At 40.2% G+C, this 15,314-nt stretch overlaps 1 protein-coding gene across 1 annotated transcript in view; it reads left to right on the top strand.

Annotated features, from left to right (window-relative positions):
• DNAI1 (dynein axonemal intermediate chain 1) overlaps nucleotides 1-15,314 on the top strand; it is a 137,250-nt gene that overhangs the window by 2,182 nt on the left and 119,754 nt on the right. The window contains exons 2-4 of the mRNA XM_042862363.1: nucleotides 10,959-11,027; nucleotides 12,917-13,015; nucleotides 13,969-14,049. Of these exons, the coding sequence (XP_042718297.1) occupies nucleotides 10,959-11,027; nucleotides 12,917-13,015; nucleotides 13,969-14,049 (249 nt within the window). The remainder of the gene's footprint in view (nucleotides 1-10,958; nucleotides 11,028-12,916; nucleotides 13,016-13,968; nucleotides 14,050-15,314) is intronic.

The following is a 15,314-nucleotide window of genomic DNA, read 5'->3' as shown; positions in this document are numbered from 1 at the left end:
AGAAAAGCTGTGGGTGCCCCATCCTTTGGAGGCATTCAGAGCTGGCATGGATGGCACCCTGGGCAACCTGACTTAGTGCCCACAAATAGGAGTTGGAACTGGATGATCTTTAAGGTCCCCTTCAACCTCAGCCATGCTATGATTGTGCACCCCACACTGTGCAACCGCAATGTTATGTTCTGTGAGATCGCAGCAGATTTCTAGGCGGTATTATGTCATGCCACGTCAGAGCTGTAACAGCATGGAGTTCCCTTGTGGGTCAGGTTTTAGTGCACATGAGATGTTCCCACACTGAGATCCTTTCAAAGACAGAACTAGCATGTTGAAATCTGTTTTTAAAAATTAAAAAAAAAAAAAAAAAAAAAAAAAAAAAAAAAAAGCATATTGTACATAGCTTTTGTCAGTTTCTTTTTGTTTTACTCTTTGGTCTCTCAGTTCAGGCAATGAAATTAGATTGTCTCTGAACTGATAAGGACCTAACCCTGCTCTGGGGTCAGCAGTATGGGTGAGTGTACGTCCATTGATCTTACTGCATGCTTCAGGCTTTGCATTGGCATGGCAGGCTGCCCACATACTCCACCTTGCGGGAGGAAGGGCTCAGGTACCTTCACTCCTGTATCTCATGTACTGCTGTAGTATCAAGGTGTTTGACTTAAAATCAAGAGGCAATTTGGCAGGTAAAACCTTTTTCTTAATAGATTTTGATCAATCCCAACATTATTTGATCTCTAAGGGGTAAAAAAGGGATTAGCATAGGTAATCCTGAAGTGACCCAGAACAAGCAGCGTGCTTCCTCAATCCAGAGTGTCTGCTAGCAAACTGTAACTGACAAGGAAAGGTGAAGGTGAACGAGGGACAGATGAAAGTATTCAGAGCTGTGAGATGGTATCTGGAATCCCCAGACAAGCTTCAGTGATCTGAGCGCTGAGGGCAGCAGCTCTTTCAGGGTACATGCAACAACAAAGGAGCAGAAACCATTGCTTGTCTTTCCTCATGTAGTCCTCTTTATGGCCAAGTAACTTCTGTTTAGCCAAGAGCGACTGATCTGTACTACAGTTTGTCTACACAATGACTGTACATAGTTTGCATAGACCTATACAATTCAAGAAGCTTGAGTCAGCTAAAGGTAGCAGAGCTAGATTGGACCTGCCAGCTCCTGCAGCTGAGGACTAAGAACCACTACCTAAGTGGTTCTTTATAGGCTTGATGTCTTTGGAGCCATTTCATTTTTTTTCTGCACGTCTGGTTATAGGGCTTCTGGGCTTTGGGGCTGAAAAAAGCAAGAGAGAGGATCACTGTAACTTTTGTAATGCTTCTACTAAGAAGTACAGTTGTTGAGTTACAAAGGCTTTAAAAAGTTCACAAAGTACTGGAATTCAGAACCAAAGACTGCATTCAGTCCTTGATAATAAAGATGTTTATGCAAGATTGTAAAACCCAGTGATAATAATAAGGATATAAACTAAACTTGGGGTTAAATATTTTGCACTGAATTCCAGTTTCTCTTAGCTTTAGAATTTCTATATAAGCATTTTCAATCATTTTCAGTAACCTTTATCTCAAGGATTTTTAAATGTCTAGATATTCATTCACATGTTATTTGAAAAGCTTAATTAATGTTCTGAAAAGGCGTTCGGTTCATTTTAATGTGCTTGAAACATCATGAACTGTTTAAAGTCTGGATTTTTGGCTTCTCACATAACTTTCATTACCATAAGTGAAGAGAAAATAATTTTAACCTGCCCTGTATTTCCTTGCCTACGTTTGCCTTGTGCTTGTTAAATATGACTGCTGTTTCACGTACTTTCATCTACAAGAATTTTCTTGCCTTGGAGGAATTGTGTGGATCACGACTTGGCTTTGCAGTCCAGAATCTTCTGTCTCATTTCCACCGATTTAAAAGCAAGCCCATGTCACAGGGGCAGTGAGAGTCCTGGCAGGGATGCCTGTGCCTCTGCACCACTCGCTGCACTGTCAGGGCCTGATTTGTATTTACTGTGGCCTGGTGGCTACTATAAAATTAACTGGTGAGTGAAGGTCTAGATCTCAATTCTTGCCAAGAAAATCTGTTTTGAAAATAAATGCACTTCTATCTCAGACACACGCCTACTCTCTGCTAATGTTCATAGTGAGGCAGGAAACAAGCCAGCTACTTGCCTATGAGATGATGTTTTTTCTACTGAGCATAATTTCCTGTCTTTCCATTCTTGTCTCTTTCATTGCAAATTCTCCTCTAAGCACTATGGTCTTTTCACCTGTCCCTGTGCTTTTCATTCCTCTGATCTATTTTCTATGTATTTCTTTGTTCTGCTATGCCTCCCAGGATTTTTTTGCTGACTGCTTTCCCTTTGAAATTTTTCTCCCTGAGATTGTTCTCAAACCTGAGGTAGTTACCTGAACATTACCTGTTTCTTTCCTTTGTCATGTGTCACTTCCAGTCCCTCCTTCTTTTTCATGGCCGTGTGCTCTTCAAGTGCTTTGTAATCAATTCTTTTTCTTCTTTTCCCTTTTAGGTGGTGGTTGCCTGTCCTTCTTCTGTGCCTGTCTTTTATTTTCTCTCTCTTCTGACATCAGTTTCTTGCTTTATTTCATTCTTTTGTCTGTTCATCCTAGTGACTTCAGCCTTTGGTTCAGTCTCCAGCCACCTGATCTTGTTTTGTTTATTTTTGAATGGAATCTCCCATATCCTTGGATGAAAATATGCCAGAAGGTCAGAGATGAAGGCAGTAGATGAAGTGAAGTGGATTTAAAATGAATCATTTGATGTGACTTGAACCTTTATTAGAAGCATCATTAGGCTTTGGTATGTTTGTGGATATTAATAAGAAGCATTCCAGAATGTATATAATATAATATATAATCCATGTGTTTACAGTGCAGCTTTGTAAATAATAAGACTTTTGTATTCTGTGTACTTCACTAACATCCTTCCTTTCTGATCTGAAATTTGTTACATACCATTAAGACCCACAGCATTTTGAGAAAGTGCAGAATTATGGAAGGGTATTGGACAATGTTTCTAATCAGGCTGAGATGGATGGAAGAATTAGGTTCTCAGCTCTCTTGAAAAGGAGATCCTGAGTATGACATACTGGACACTCTGAGGTATAATGTTTTAAAAATACAAACCTTGTGTGGTATGTACAAGAGCTAGCAGAAAGTTGTTGGTAAGGCATGGGACTTCAATCTGTTGGCCCTGTGCATGGTCCCTGGTGTGCTGAAGATTCATAAAAACAGTTATTTTAAACATGGTTGTCAGGTATGCTGTAGAAGGCGTTGCTTGTGCTGGATCCAGAGTTCCAGTTCTTTATTTTGTGGCTCATCCTTGCTTTCTGCAGTGGAGTGTACCCAGTGCTGCTACGTTCTTCCATGGCTGAGCCCACTGATTTGCCTATGGTTTCTTAGCTGACACTGCATACATCTCTTTTTATTTTCAGTAGGTAAAACTAGATTGCCTAGATTGCCACAAAGGGTCAACACTGCTGTCAGAGGGAGGTAACTTGTGCTCTGTTAAGAAAAGTTCTGAATTGGGACAGCAAGGCGTTCCTCCTTACTCTTGACACATTGGCTTGTCCGCACTGACAGTGTCAGCAACTTTTTTTTTGCTGCTCAGCAAGTTGCCAAGGAGGGACAGAGAGGCCCCCTCCCAAAATGCAGCCAGCAGACACATACTTTCTGCAAGCACAGCCTTTAAGGTCCTTGTTGGCTGTTAGGTATGCATGAAACCATCCATGAAATATAAAATAAATACTTTGTTTGGTGTCACTTTAAAACGTCTTGGCAAATAGCACTTAAATTGGCATCCCTACTGATGTAAATGGATGTCTGCTGCAGGGCAGGCCACAAGTCGTTTTGCTTCCCTTGGCTTTGTTTTCGTGCCATACTAATCTGCTCATTTTGCCAAGTGGTATTTTACTATGGAGACTGCTAATATTCAAAACAAGAATAGAAAGCTAGCAGGAGATTATTAAACAGTTTTACAGAAAATTCAAGTCCACTGCTTATAATGACTCTCCCTCTTCTCCTTTAGAATCCTACAAGGAATTCCGTTCTTTTTTTTCCCTTGACTTGCTAACCTATTTGCTGAGCTCCAGAGGAAGCAGGAATGATGATGGCCATGCTCAGGAAGATAAGTAACCTTAACAGGAGCGTTCTGTGATTGCTCAGCCTTGCAGTCTGATTGTCTTCTGAAAACAGTTGGTGTGGGGAGCAGAAAGGCTGCCAGCATATCTCTTTAAAATCTTAAAAAATATTTAGGCTGGGTTTGTCAGTGTTCCGCAATGGGCTTTCCATTAATAGGTAATCAGTTTGCAGCCTTTGGAAGATTTGCCTAATATGAACTAAGTTCAGTTCTGTAGAAACTCCATCATCCCTGCTGAGTTCTTTGGTGTTTTAGGCAGGATCTGCAAATCCAGGTGTGCTGTACCCACTCTGTTCTTTAAGAACAAGGAGAAATTTCATGTTACTCAAGGAGTTGTTGTACAGTGGTGTGCCTGCCTCCTCGTCTTATTATGTATGTGTGGTGGCCAGTTGTAAGAGCTGGTGTGGACGAGGTGGTCTAAGCTGAAGTGAAGGGGAAGGAGGAACCACTCAGCAAAGGCGGTAGTGAGGAGCCTTGTCCTGACAGGAGGAGAGCGCTCATGCTGGCGTGGTTGTGGCTCCTACCTGATTAATCAGGGCAGGCCTTGGGTCAGCTTGTGAGTGGTACAGACATTTTTCCAGAAGGATTTCTGCAGTTGTGACTGGAGGGTTTGACCTGGTTATTAAATGAACACTTGCTCATGAGAGTAAATCTCTTCTTTCTTTGACAGCAGGATGATTTATTTACCATCAGCACTGCCACTGACAATTCAGAGGTTTAATGCAGTGTAAGATGAAATAACTAAGCAGTAGGGCCTTACAAAATGTCTGTTAAAAAGGAAACAGACCTGTCTGGAAACCAGATGACTTATAAAAAGCTTCAGACCTTTTGCTGTTCATCAGGAAGGCAGGTACCCATTGTTCTGTCCATTTTATATAAAATAAAATCAGTGGATGAGTCTAGGATCAGCAATGGGCGGCTGTCACATCACTAACAGAAAGAGAGAGTAATAATCGCTGTGGATAGAATAAGTAAGATCCATGAGACGTGAATGGATGGTTGTGTACGTTTCTTTATTTTCTTTCTGTCCAGGCAGAAGTACATTAATTCCAAGGTGTCGAGGGCAAAACTTTCATAAAACTGCCATTACATGTTTGTAATGCAGATGCAAATATAGGACAGCTTTTCCTAAATGCCAGCCTTAAAGTGCTTCTTTGATACACAGCAGTGTCCCTTGGAAAGTGATAATTTGCTTGTTCTTATTATAATGTTCTTATTTTATACTTAAAATTATTTAGAATAATTTCGCTTGGAGACAGTCAAAGCACTCAACCTAAAAATAGAGTTAGAAATGCTTTCTGGAGAGGTCAGCAACAGGAAAACTTCCTGCTGAAGGCTTGATTCTGCCCGTTTCCATCTCTTGTTGGCTTGTCTGCAGCAGAGGGAGCTGAAGCAAGGAAAAGGAAAATTAAGTGGCATTTAAAGCATCAGTTTTCAGCTGTTTCTTCTCTTCAGCTGCATCACCCTGTTAGATTACTGTATCTTTGCCGTAGCACAGTCGACCTGTCTTACAGTGTATCTGACATCTGACTCAGGGAGGAATTTCTAGGTGCCGTCAGAAACACCTCCTGGAAGAAAGCTCCAGAAAGCAACGGTCGCCTGAGTTTTATATATGTCCTAAATTTAGGTATTATCACTGCTATTTCTTTTCAGCATGGGAACTAGAATAATCTGTCCATTTATTTAACATAGGATGATGATTCATTAGAATGAAACATTTTCAACATGCAGGAGTTCACACTTTGGCATTTTTCAGTGGAGCATTAGAGCACATCCCTCAGTGCTCTGAGTTAAGATGATGATCTGGAGGTAAGAAACTCCTTGCAACTATTTTGTCCCACCTACCTGTTCCTGATTTCCCTAGCAACAGTGTCTCTTTTTCCCTAATATAAATTCCACATATTCACACTCTTCTTCTTGTTAGTTAGAATGGAATTTAATAATTATTATTTAAAGGAATTTAATAATTATTATTAACATTGTTTAATTAGAAGATTTATGAAGGCTTATGATGTTTTCCGTGGCAAGGCTGTCTTCAATTTGTGGAGAATTAGCTAAAACTTAGCTATTTGGATTTAAGTGTTCTTTGTTGAGTGTTCGACTAGATGCTTACCAACATAAACCAAAATACTAACAGCAACTTATTGTCTCAGCTCTGTCCATATTCTGCACCTGGGAGAGCTTAAGTGAGGCAGGGAAAGTATAAAAAAAAGGTGTGTGATTATGCAATTAAGCCATGTATCATACTTGTGCTCAATGGGATGAATTGAAGGTTGCCCCAGCAACCTTAATTCTTGCATTTTCTTGCTTCTGAGCACTTCTCTTTGAGGTCCTAATAAAATAGCATGCTAACTTTCTTATTTCACTTCTGTAGCTCATTATATAAGAGCAAAGATGTGCTTGAATTTTAGAGATGTGTATATGAAGGCCAGCCCCTGTCATCAGCACCTTGCTGGTGAATATCTGATTATGCTGATTCACAGTTCTACTTTATTATTTATACGTCCAAATGTATTTGTGACCTTTCCCTTGTACAAACACTATGTTGTGTAGAAGAGAGAAGGAGCTGTCAGTGCGAAAGGATTGCAGTTTAAATAGTAGCTTATGTGTAACACATTGAGGGAGTAACAGAATGATGAGGAAACAGTGATCATCATTCTGAGCTCTGGTGGCAAGAAGAACTGTGTGCTGGTTTGGGGAAGATCTACAGGAAGCTGGAGCTTGTGAAAGAATTAACAAAAGGACCCAGCACAGGCACACCAATGAAAACGGCTGTCTTTTCCAGCAACTAGCACAGCTAGACTTTGTGCTATTATCTGAATTGGAGGTGATGTAAAATGTTTTTTTATTCTTGGCTGACCTAATTTTGTTCTTCACCTTGCTTCTTTTAACATTTTAAAGAGATCTGTCAGTTTTAGTGCATCTTCCATGGGGCAAATATTACCAACATTTTAGCATCTCGTCACATATCCCTCTATCTGTGTCACCTTCCAGCTGGATTGCAGCAATTTCAGGTTCTTGGACATGAACCTTGCATTGCCTCAGGCACTTTGCTAACATGGGCTGTTGTCACGCACCCCTGCAAGAATGATGTTTGCTTCCAGAATGCTGCCTTCTGTTTTTTGTATTAGCTTCTGTGGAATATTCTGTGCCTGCAATTCAGTATATCCAACAAATTCTACATTCAGATTGCTTGTTGCCAGACTAGTCTCTGTGTTAGCTGTGTCTGTAGCATGTAGCCAAGTATTTGTGTGATAGCCAAGTAATCCTGAGGTATATTAGGACTTGGGGTGGTGGTGATGTGTTCTGTGTTTCAAAGTACCAGAGATTAGAGGTGTGGTTAGTAACTGTCCTGCCAGTAGTGTTCTTGCCCCCTTCTGAAGGGAACTCAGTGTAGCTGCTGGTAGAGCCCCCAGCAAGCTGCCCCAGCACCACGTGGATGGTCAGAATACTTCTGTGCGTAACAGTAATAATAATGTAGGTTAAAATTGTTGCATGCAAGCTTATTAGTTTTATGTCCCTTTTCTGGTGGAGTACTCGCCTCTCTTCTGCTCCTTAGGTTCCGAGGTCAATAGCTTCATTCTGCTATCATTGGTCTTTGGGAACAGGGTGGCAAGATGTTAGCATCTAGGTCCTTCACTGGGAAGGATAAGACGTCCATGTTGATGGTTTCTTCTTCCTCACTCTAGGACCCGACTGAGGTTTCTTTCTATGATAACTAACACACCTTTGTCGGTGTGTTGTTCAACATTGCATCTGACATGTGATTTTTTTCAAGTGTTAGATTCCCCTTTCAACCTAAGCCATTCTATGATTCTGGGTTTTTGTTTCTTTGTTTGCTTTTGTTATCCCTAAAACCATCTTTGCCCAGGCTGACAGGTCTGCATTTCTTCTGCTGATCAAAGGTAAACTGTTTGCAGCTGTGAAATCTCCAGTGCCAATCCTGTGCCCTATTATGAATCATCCTGTGCTTGTGTTCCTCTTTGCCATGTTCCATATCTCTGCTTCCAGGGTTTCTTTTGTGCACCAGACCTTTTTTTCCTTCTGCATTATGCTACAGTCGTAAAACCATGGATGGTTCTTTACAAAAATAAAAGTAGAGCAGACAAGCCATAGGCCTGTGATCAATTAGAAAAATTGCTGCCCAGCTGAAGTGAGTAAAACGAAGCTGCAGGTAGGCCAGGAAGAGTTCAGACAACCAGCTTCAGTCCTGAGGACCTGCAGTCTAGTACAGAGCCCAGAACACATTGCTAGTAATGACAGTCGTATATTACAGAGCTGAGTAACAAGCATGCATGGCCACATCAGGAAGGACATTCCTGACCTGAGGAGTTCAGAGAAGCGAGAGTGGGAGAATGACAGCAAGAAGCCAAGACCTGCAGACTGCCCTGTTATAGTGGTGATTTGTGCCTTTTTCACAGAGCCTTGGGTTGTGCTGCTATGCATTGTCCTACATTGTTCCTCACTTCTGTGCTCTGCTGGATTATTGCTGCCATTTTAATACCTAAGCTCACACTCTGTCCTGCAAAGTTCTAAGCTGTGTGGGAATGGGGTAGGGTTTGTGCTGCTTCCACACGCTGGAATCAAATCCCAGCTCTCTTCAATGTCACTTTTGGACTTTAATACGGTTCCAGATATTTATTCACTTGTGGCTCTTTAGAGTATGTTAATTGAAATGTGTGCAACTGCCAAAACCAATTACCCTCAGATTGCCGTGTCAATGCCTTTACAGCTGGATAAATGCTTTTAAATGCTTATTTACAAAGGGTAATAGTGAGTAGGCTTTATTTCCTCTTTAGAATTAAGAGTTTGTTTTTGATTCAGATCTAAATAACATTCTGCTCTGAAGTTCTGTTTTAAATTGTGTTGCCTTTATCATATCTATTTCGCATGTAATATCTTCCTTGCAGAACAGGATGCTCTCTTGCTGAGCAGTACCATGGGGGAAGCAGGCTGTCTGTGTTATCCCATGGTTATAATAGGGGCTGTAATGCCAAGGCTTCTGGGCACTCTGCTATGCTCTGCTATCACCCCACGGAGGGTTTTAAAGTAAATGTAATTGTTTTTTCTGATTTTTTCTTTTTGTATGTGTCCATTCGACTAATAACAATTTATATTTCAAAGTAAGGCACATTTTCTAAGCTTAGAAATTAGTATCAGTCTGCTCATTTGTCATCACTTTTAGTGTACATTTTCTGGAATGGAAATAATCGCACCTTGTTAGTAACAGCATTCTTACAGCTTGTATGATGGGAAACAACACTGAAAGTCATGGTCTCTCATCTCTGCTCCCCTTTGTTCTCGTCTGAAAATATTTTCCTTCTTGGAAATGTCTTGCCACATCGCAATAAGTAATGGGACTTTAGAAATAAGACTTGGAGATTCTGTGTGAAAGTGATTACAGGTACTTAATTTTTTAATAAGAAACAGAAGTGAATATTTATGCTTTATAACAAAGAGGAATCATGAGAAGAGCCTAGGAATTTGTGTAGCATCTCATGCTTTTTAACTTATCAATAAGAAATACAGAAAAGGGGACAAACCAAAGATAATGTAAAACTAGGCTTTCCAGCTGGAGAACTGGGAAAACCAGACGGAAACAGCAACTAGCAGGCTTTAACAGTGAGCAGTGGTTCTTTGTATATACACATCTGTGCTCCCGTTAGCAAGGCTTGTACAAGTCCTTCATGTAGGCAGTTGTCCATGCTAACAGTCAGCATGGATTCCAAAGTGCCTGATTAATTTTGTGGAGAAAAAGGTTCACTTACATGAAACAAAAAGGACAGTATTTCAGGTTCAAAAATCCACTGGAGCTGAAAGGACATCCTGGAGACAGCATCTTAAATACCTGCTTTTGAATACTTTTGGAGCTGTACCTGGCTAGCTAAGAGGTACACTGTTATGTTCTTCTAAAGAAAAATGATAAACACATGGGAGCTTACCCCTCCACCTCACTGTATTCATTCCTTCTTCTCTAGTATTTTCTTCCATGTGACAAAATCAAATGGTTTTTCCAAAGGGAAACTCTGCTTTTCCCACCAGTCCCATCTGATGTTACCTGGGTCCATCCTTAAACTGTTCTTGTTAAAGTCTCTGATGTCTTCTCCTTTGTTTATCAGTTTTCCTTTTAAAATAGGTTAGCTTCATTCTTTGCTTTCTGAGTTCTTCACCTAATCTGTCTCCCAGCATCTTCTCAAAAGGATCTTTCCCTTCCTCTTCTGCTTTCTGTAGAGTCTTCACAAATCTTTATCATTGCTGTCCTTGCATTTTTTCTTAACCTCTGGGCAACCTTCTTTAGAATGACAGTATAAGGCTTTTGTTGTTTTATTGTTCCCCTTAAAGCCTATCTTAAATTTTTTCTTTGCTGTGATGCACTGTGATGCAAGAAGGTTGTTGGTGGTTAACTTCCCAGTTGTTGATCAGTTTTCAATGCTTTTTTCAGTAATCTCCTCTCTGTAGGTGCTAACCTTCTGTCTCTGACCTCACTGTGACATGCACGCATTTGGGGCGAGAGTGGTCTTCCTGGTGTATCTGAGTGAGGCACTAGAACCTGGTGTGTGTGACATGTGTGAACCACACATAAGGCATGCTAAGGACAGAGCCTCGCATTTCTCCATTCTGTTGAACTTGTCTTATATTTTGTTTGTGACTACCTTTCATTCAGAAAAACATTTAGAATAAAATACTGGTATATCTGGCTTTTGAAAAATACCACTGCAGCAAACCTTAGCAAGCACATTAAAGTTTGTATTCTACTCCAGTTAAACTGGGGAACAGAGTGTTTTAAATTTTTATGTTGGGTCTGTTCTCACTTCAGAACCAAAATGGACCTCCAGGAGGAAAGGCTGTACAACCGAGGCTTTATGGGGCTTCAACTAAAAAACGGGTAAGCTCACAAATCCAGGAGTTTTAAAACATCATTTTTCTTTCTTTGTCTATGAGATGCAAACTAGATTCTGCCTGAGCAATGACTTGTTTTATGGCGCTATTAACATTCCAATTGATTTAATAATAAGGGGTTCCACTGAGAAGGGAATTACACTAGCAAGGTAGAATAGAAATGGAAGCTAAAACAAAGGCAGAATTTTGGTAAACTGCAAAATAAAACTAATTTTTTTTTAAGTATATGATATAAATTCCAAAATATAAGCTGACAAAGGCTATGAGAAAACTGCCTGCTTTGGTTAGAAAATTCAAAACACATTCCAGATTTGTTTATTAACGTAGGAATACAAGCATTAGGGAGAATACTGTTAAGTTTTTGACTTTTTAACTCCTGTCAATTCTTTCACTGGCAGGCAGATAAGTGCTTAGAATAACAATCTTAATCTACTTCTTCATTTACAGAGACAAAACATAAGCTGATGTAGATGGGTTTATCACCATTGGTATGAATGGGGGAAGGACAATTTACATGCTTTTAAACAGACCTTGTGACAAACAACTTTTTGCCTTCTAAGAATAAATTAGAGTCCTGTTATTTTTCCCCCCTTTTTAAGTCTCTTAAAAGGGAAAGGTATTGATTTTCAAATAAAAAATGAAAAAAAAACACAGAAAACCCAACACTATTTTTATCTTTGTCACTAGAAAAATAACAGCTCTGAACTAACTGGCATTGAATTGTGTATGAAAAGTGTGCTACAAGCAGGTGTTCATGTGAGTAGCATTAAATCACAAACAGCTGTTTTGCCCTCATAGTCTTTTGAGAATTGAGAAGCCTGACCTTCCTTTCAGCTTGCTTCATTTTGGCTTCCTTTACCTTTAGGAGAAAAAAGTTGCAGCCTGTGAATTTCCCTGGCTTCTGGCATATGCAAAATTCTCTGTTACTTCAAGGCACTGTGTGCTTTTACACATCACGTGCTTTTTACCTTTGTGCTGCTCTGCTGATAGCATAGCTTTCCTAGGTCTTGCAAACAGCCTTCACTTACACCCTGTATTCACTGACAGCTCCATATGGCTATACAGTTTAATAGACCGGAGAGACCTGCATTTAAAAAAGTGTTTGATTTATTTTGAAACAACTCATTACACATTTCAAACTGAGGGAGAAATTTTATGCTGAGCAGTTAAACACTGTAATCAGCAACCTCGTGTTCTAGCAGTTTATCTTTAATGACCAGTAATTGAAATTCATCCCTGCAGTGATCCGTTTCCTATTAATGATATTGTATCATGATACCAACTCCAGTCTAGCCCCAGGAGAGCAGCTCTCACCATGGCAGGAATGCAGACCTACTGGTCTTTGCAAGAAAACAGCATTCATCCAGAAGTCCCATCCTAGCAGCTTTGTATCTTAATCTAATGTCTAAGTGTAGCTTATATTATAACACTTAAGAAGTAATTGAAGTTTCAATTTCAATTGAATTGAAATTATGCCTTTTAGTTAAAGTACGGGTCATTTGGGTTATTATGTGGTCAAAAGAAACAATTGCCAACTTTTAAACTGAAATTCAAGTGGAGTTTCTTAAGTTTTGTTGTTGGGGGTTGGACTCGATGATCTCTGGAGGTCCCTTCCAACTCCTACAATTCTGTGATTCTGTGAATTACTCCCATTTGATAATGGGCCAGGAATTATTTTCAGACAGTATCTCTTCTAACCCACTGAGCTACTGTTGCCAACTACTTGCAAATTTGGGGTTATCTGGTCTCTTTTATGCAGAGATGAACAGGGAAATGCTGGTCTTCTTTGTACCATGCATGCAGAAGTGCCTCTGTGTGAGTGAGCAAACCAACCACAGTCTTGGTGTTCAAATTGACTTCCTTTTCCTGCGCTAGGATGAAGATACATCCACTGAAGTTGGGGAAGGAGCGGATGAGTGGCCAGCATCAAAGACTGTGGTCAAACCTCCAGATCAGCTGGAATTGACTGAAGCTGTGAGTAAAAAGCAGAGTCTGTACTTGTCATGAGAGGTGTACAAAATTCTATAAACTGAAGCCTACCTCTTACCCATTTGTTGGGTTTTTTTTTTTTTTTTTTTTTCCAGAGGAACTTCTGCAAGAGTAGGACTAAAAGCTGTTAATGTACAGTGTCTGGAGCACAGGCTAAAATGGCTTTCAGCAGGAAAGTGGGGAGAATGTGCTTTGCAACAGCTCTGGGCTTAAGGCAAAGTAACACTATATGTAGTTGATCCAAGAGGGGAATGGAGCCAAGTCTTTCCTCAGATAAGGAGGACACCAGTGCTAACCCTGAGCTTTTCAGGAGTAAGAGGGAATTTGACTCACAGAGTCATACAGAGAGGGGTCCTTTTGTTTAAGGCTTTGTCCTCTTGGTTAATGCAATCAATCACCCTTCTAACTACATTTTCCTCTCTTCTGACGGCTTATAAAACCCTAGTGTTGCTCCCTGTCCTCCAAACAGCTCTCAAAAGGAAGCTACACACACTTCCTCCTCCTCAAGCAGTAAAAACAATTGACACTGGTACTATTTTTTGTTTGAACTGGTTGAGCTTGCAAGCACTGCTACTGTGTTGAGTGTTTACTGGATTTATAGAATGTGTATGCTTCAAGACAAAGGTTTGTATTTTTTGCCTTATAAAATGCAGCTAACATTTTTCAAGTGCTACCACAGACAAAAATTAACGTGACAAGTAAAGAATTCCAAGAAACCCATTGAAGTATTACGATAGGAAGCAAGATGACTTTGTTCTTGACCCCACTCTGAGCTACCTTGGCTCACACCACTGCTCTCGTGGAGGCATCAACTGCAAGCGAGATATCTGCAGCAAACATCCTAGAACTGAGTATGAAGAGTCTGGTGATCTTTGTATATTCTATGTTGAATAACAGTGGCATTTTCTTTATGATGCTATTTTGTTTCTCCTCCAAAGGAATTAAAAGAGGAATTTACACGTGTTCTGACAGCTAATAATCCACATGCCCCCCAGAATATCGTCAGATACAGCTTTAAAGTAAGTGTGACATGACCTCTAAAACTGAGTTTTTTTTTGCTGTTAGGTGTTTATGAGTTTTCTTTTTATTTCCTATCAGGTGATTTATTTTTAATATGGAATTCCTCTTGTTACATATTTACTGGCAGTGCTTCCTAAGGGGATTTTGCAGAGGATGAAAGACTAAAAGCATTGACATATTTATTCAGAAGTTGGAAATAACAATTACTCAAGTTTTGTCAGTGAATAAAATTGGCGCACCTAAACTCAGGCAATGTTTTTTTTGGTGTTTTGTTTTTGTTTTTTTTTTTTTTTTGTTTGTTTTTTTTCATTCAGTGGTGATTAGAGGATAAAAGACAATAGTTTATTTGGTCTATAAGTAGTTATGCCTCAGGATCCTGAGATCAAGATTCAGTTGTTTGCATTGTATGAAAATTCAGAAATGTTATGTGAAATCAGTGACAAGTGCTCTATTCATGGTGAGTAGGAGTGAGGACGGGAGGCTGCATCAAAGATTGCTGGGAAACATCCAAGACTCACACCTTCACATGTCCGTATGCAGAGTATATGCTGCATTACCCTGGAGAGGCTTTCTCCAGCTAACATTTACCACTAGCAGCATAGGCTGCTGCAGGGGCAGAGGGGAAGGGTGGCTCTACTTTCTCCCTCTCCCTGGGAAGAGTCACACCTCCTGAAAGAAATGAGAGCCCATAGGGACAGCTCTTCCAGCTCTCGCCTGCATTAATCCCTGCTTTAGGCAGTGAATAGATAAGCAGGTGAAACAGACCTGAGCTTGTCTCATCTCTGCATTACTGTCTGTAAACACAGGTGACAAGCAGTCTAGTCCTCCACAGTGAGTGAAGTGGGCTCAATACTATGCTCTCATGGACACAGGTAGCAGTCATATTTTTAGAAGGAAACCACTGAAGCATCTGTGTTCTGCAGTCACTTCTGATTGCTTTTAGATGTAGCTCTGAGTCTTAATATGTAGTTTGAACATGAGTGCATGGCTGCTCTGTACAGTGACCTTCAAGCAAGTGCCGATAAAATTAGTTTAAAATAGCTGAATTAGTGTAGTGCTTATAAGCCTGAGCACAGTGCTAGGAGCCTGTACTGTTTCCAAATCAGAGCTGCTCTCTCTGTATAGTGCTGCTCTCATGTAGGAATGACAGCTCATTCAGGTATCTCAGTACAATAGAGCATTGATGTCTTTTATGAAGTGCTGTGCAATAGAGATGTACTAGAATTATATTTAAAATCCCTTTCTGTGTAGTTTAGGAGAGCTA

The sequence above is a fragment of the Lagopus leucura genome, unplaced genomic scaffold (genome assembly GCF_019238085.1).
Source record: "Lagopus leucura isolate 7727_CA_CO unplaced genomic scaffold, USGS_WTPT01 Super-Scaffold_650, whole genome shotgun sequence".
NCBI lineage: Eukaryota > Metazoa > Chordata > Aves > Galliformes > Phasianidae > Lagopus > Lagopus leucura.
The sequence above is the reverse complement of the archived record's forward strand: the minus strand, read 5'-3'. Positions and strand labels throughout refer to the sequence as shown.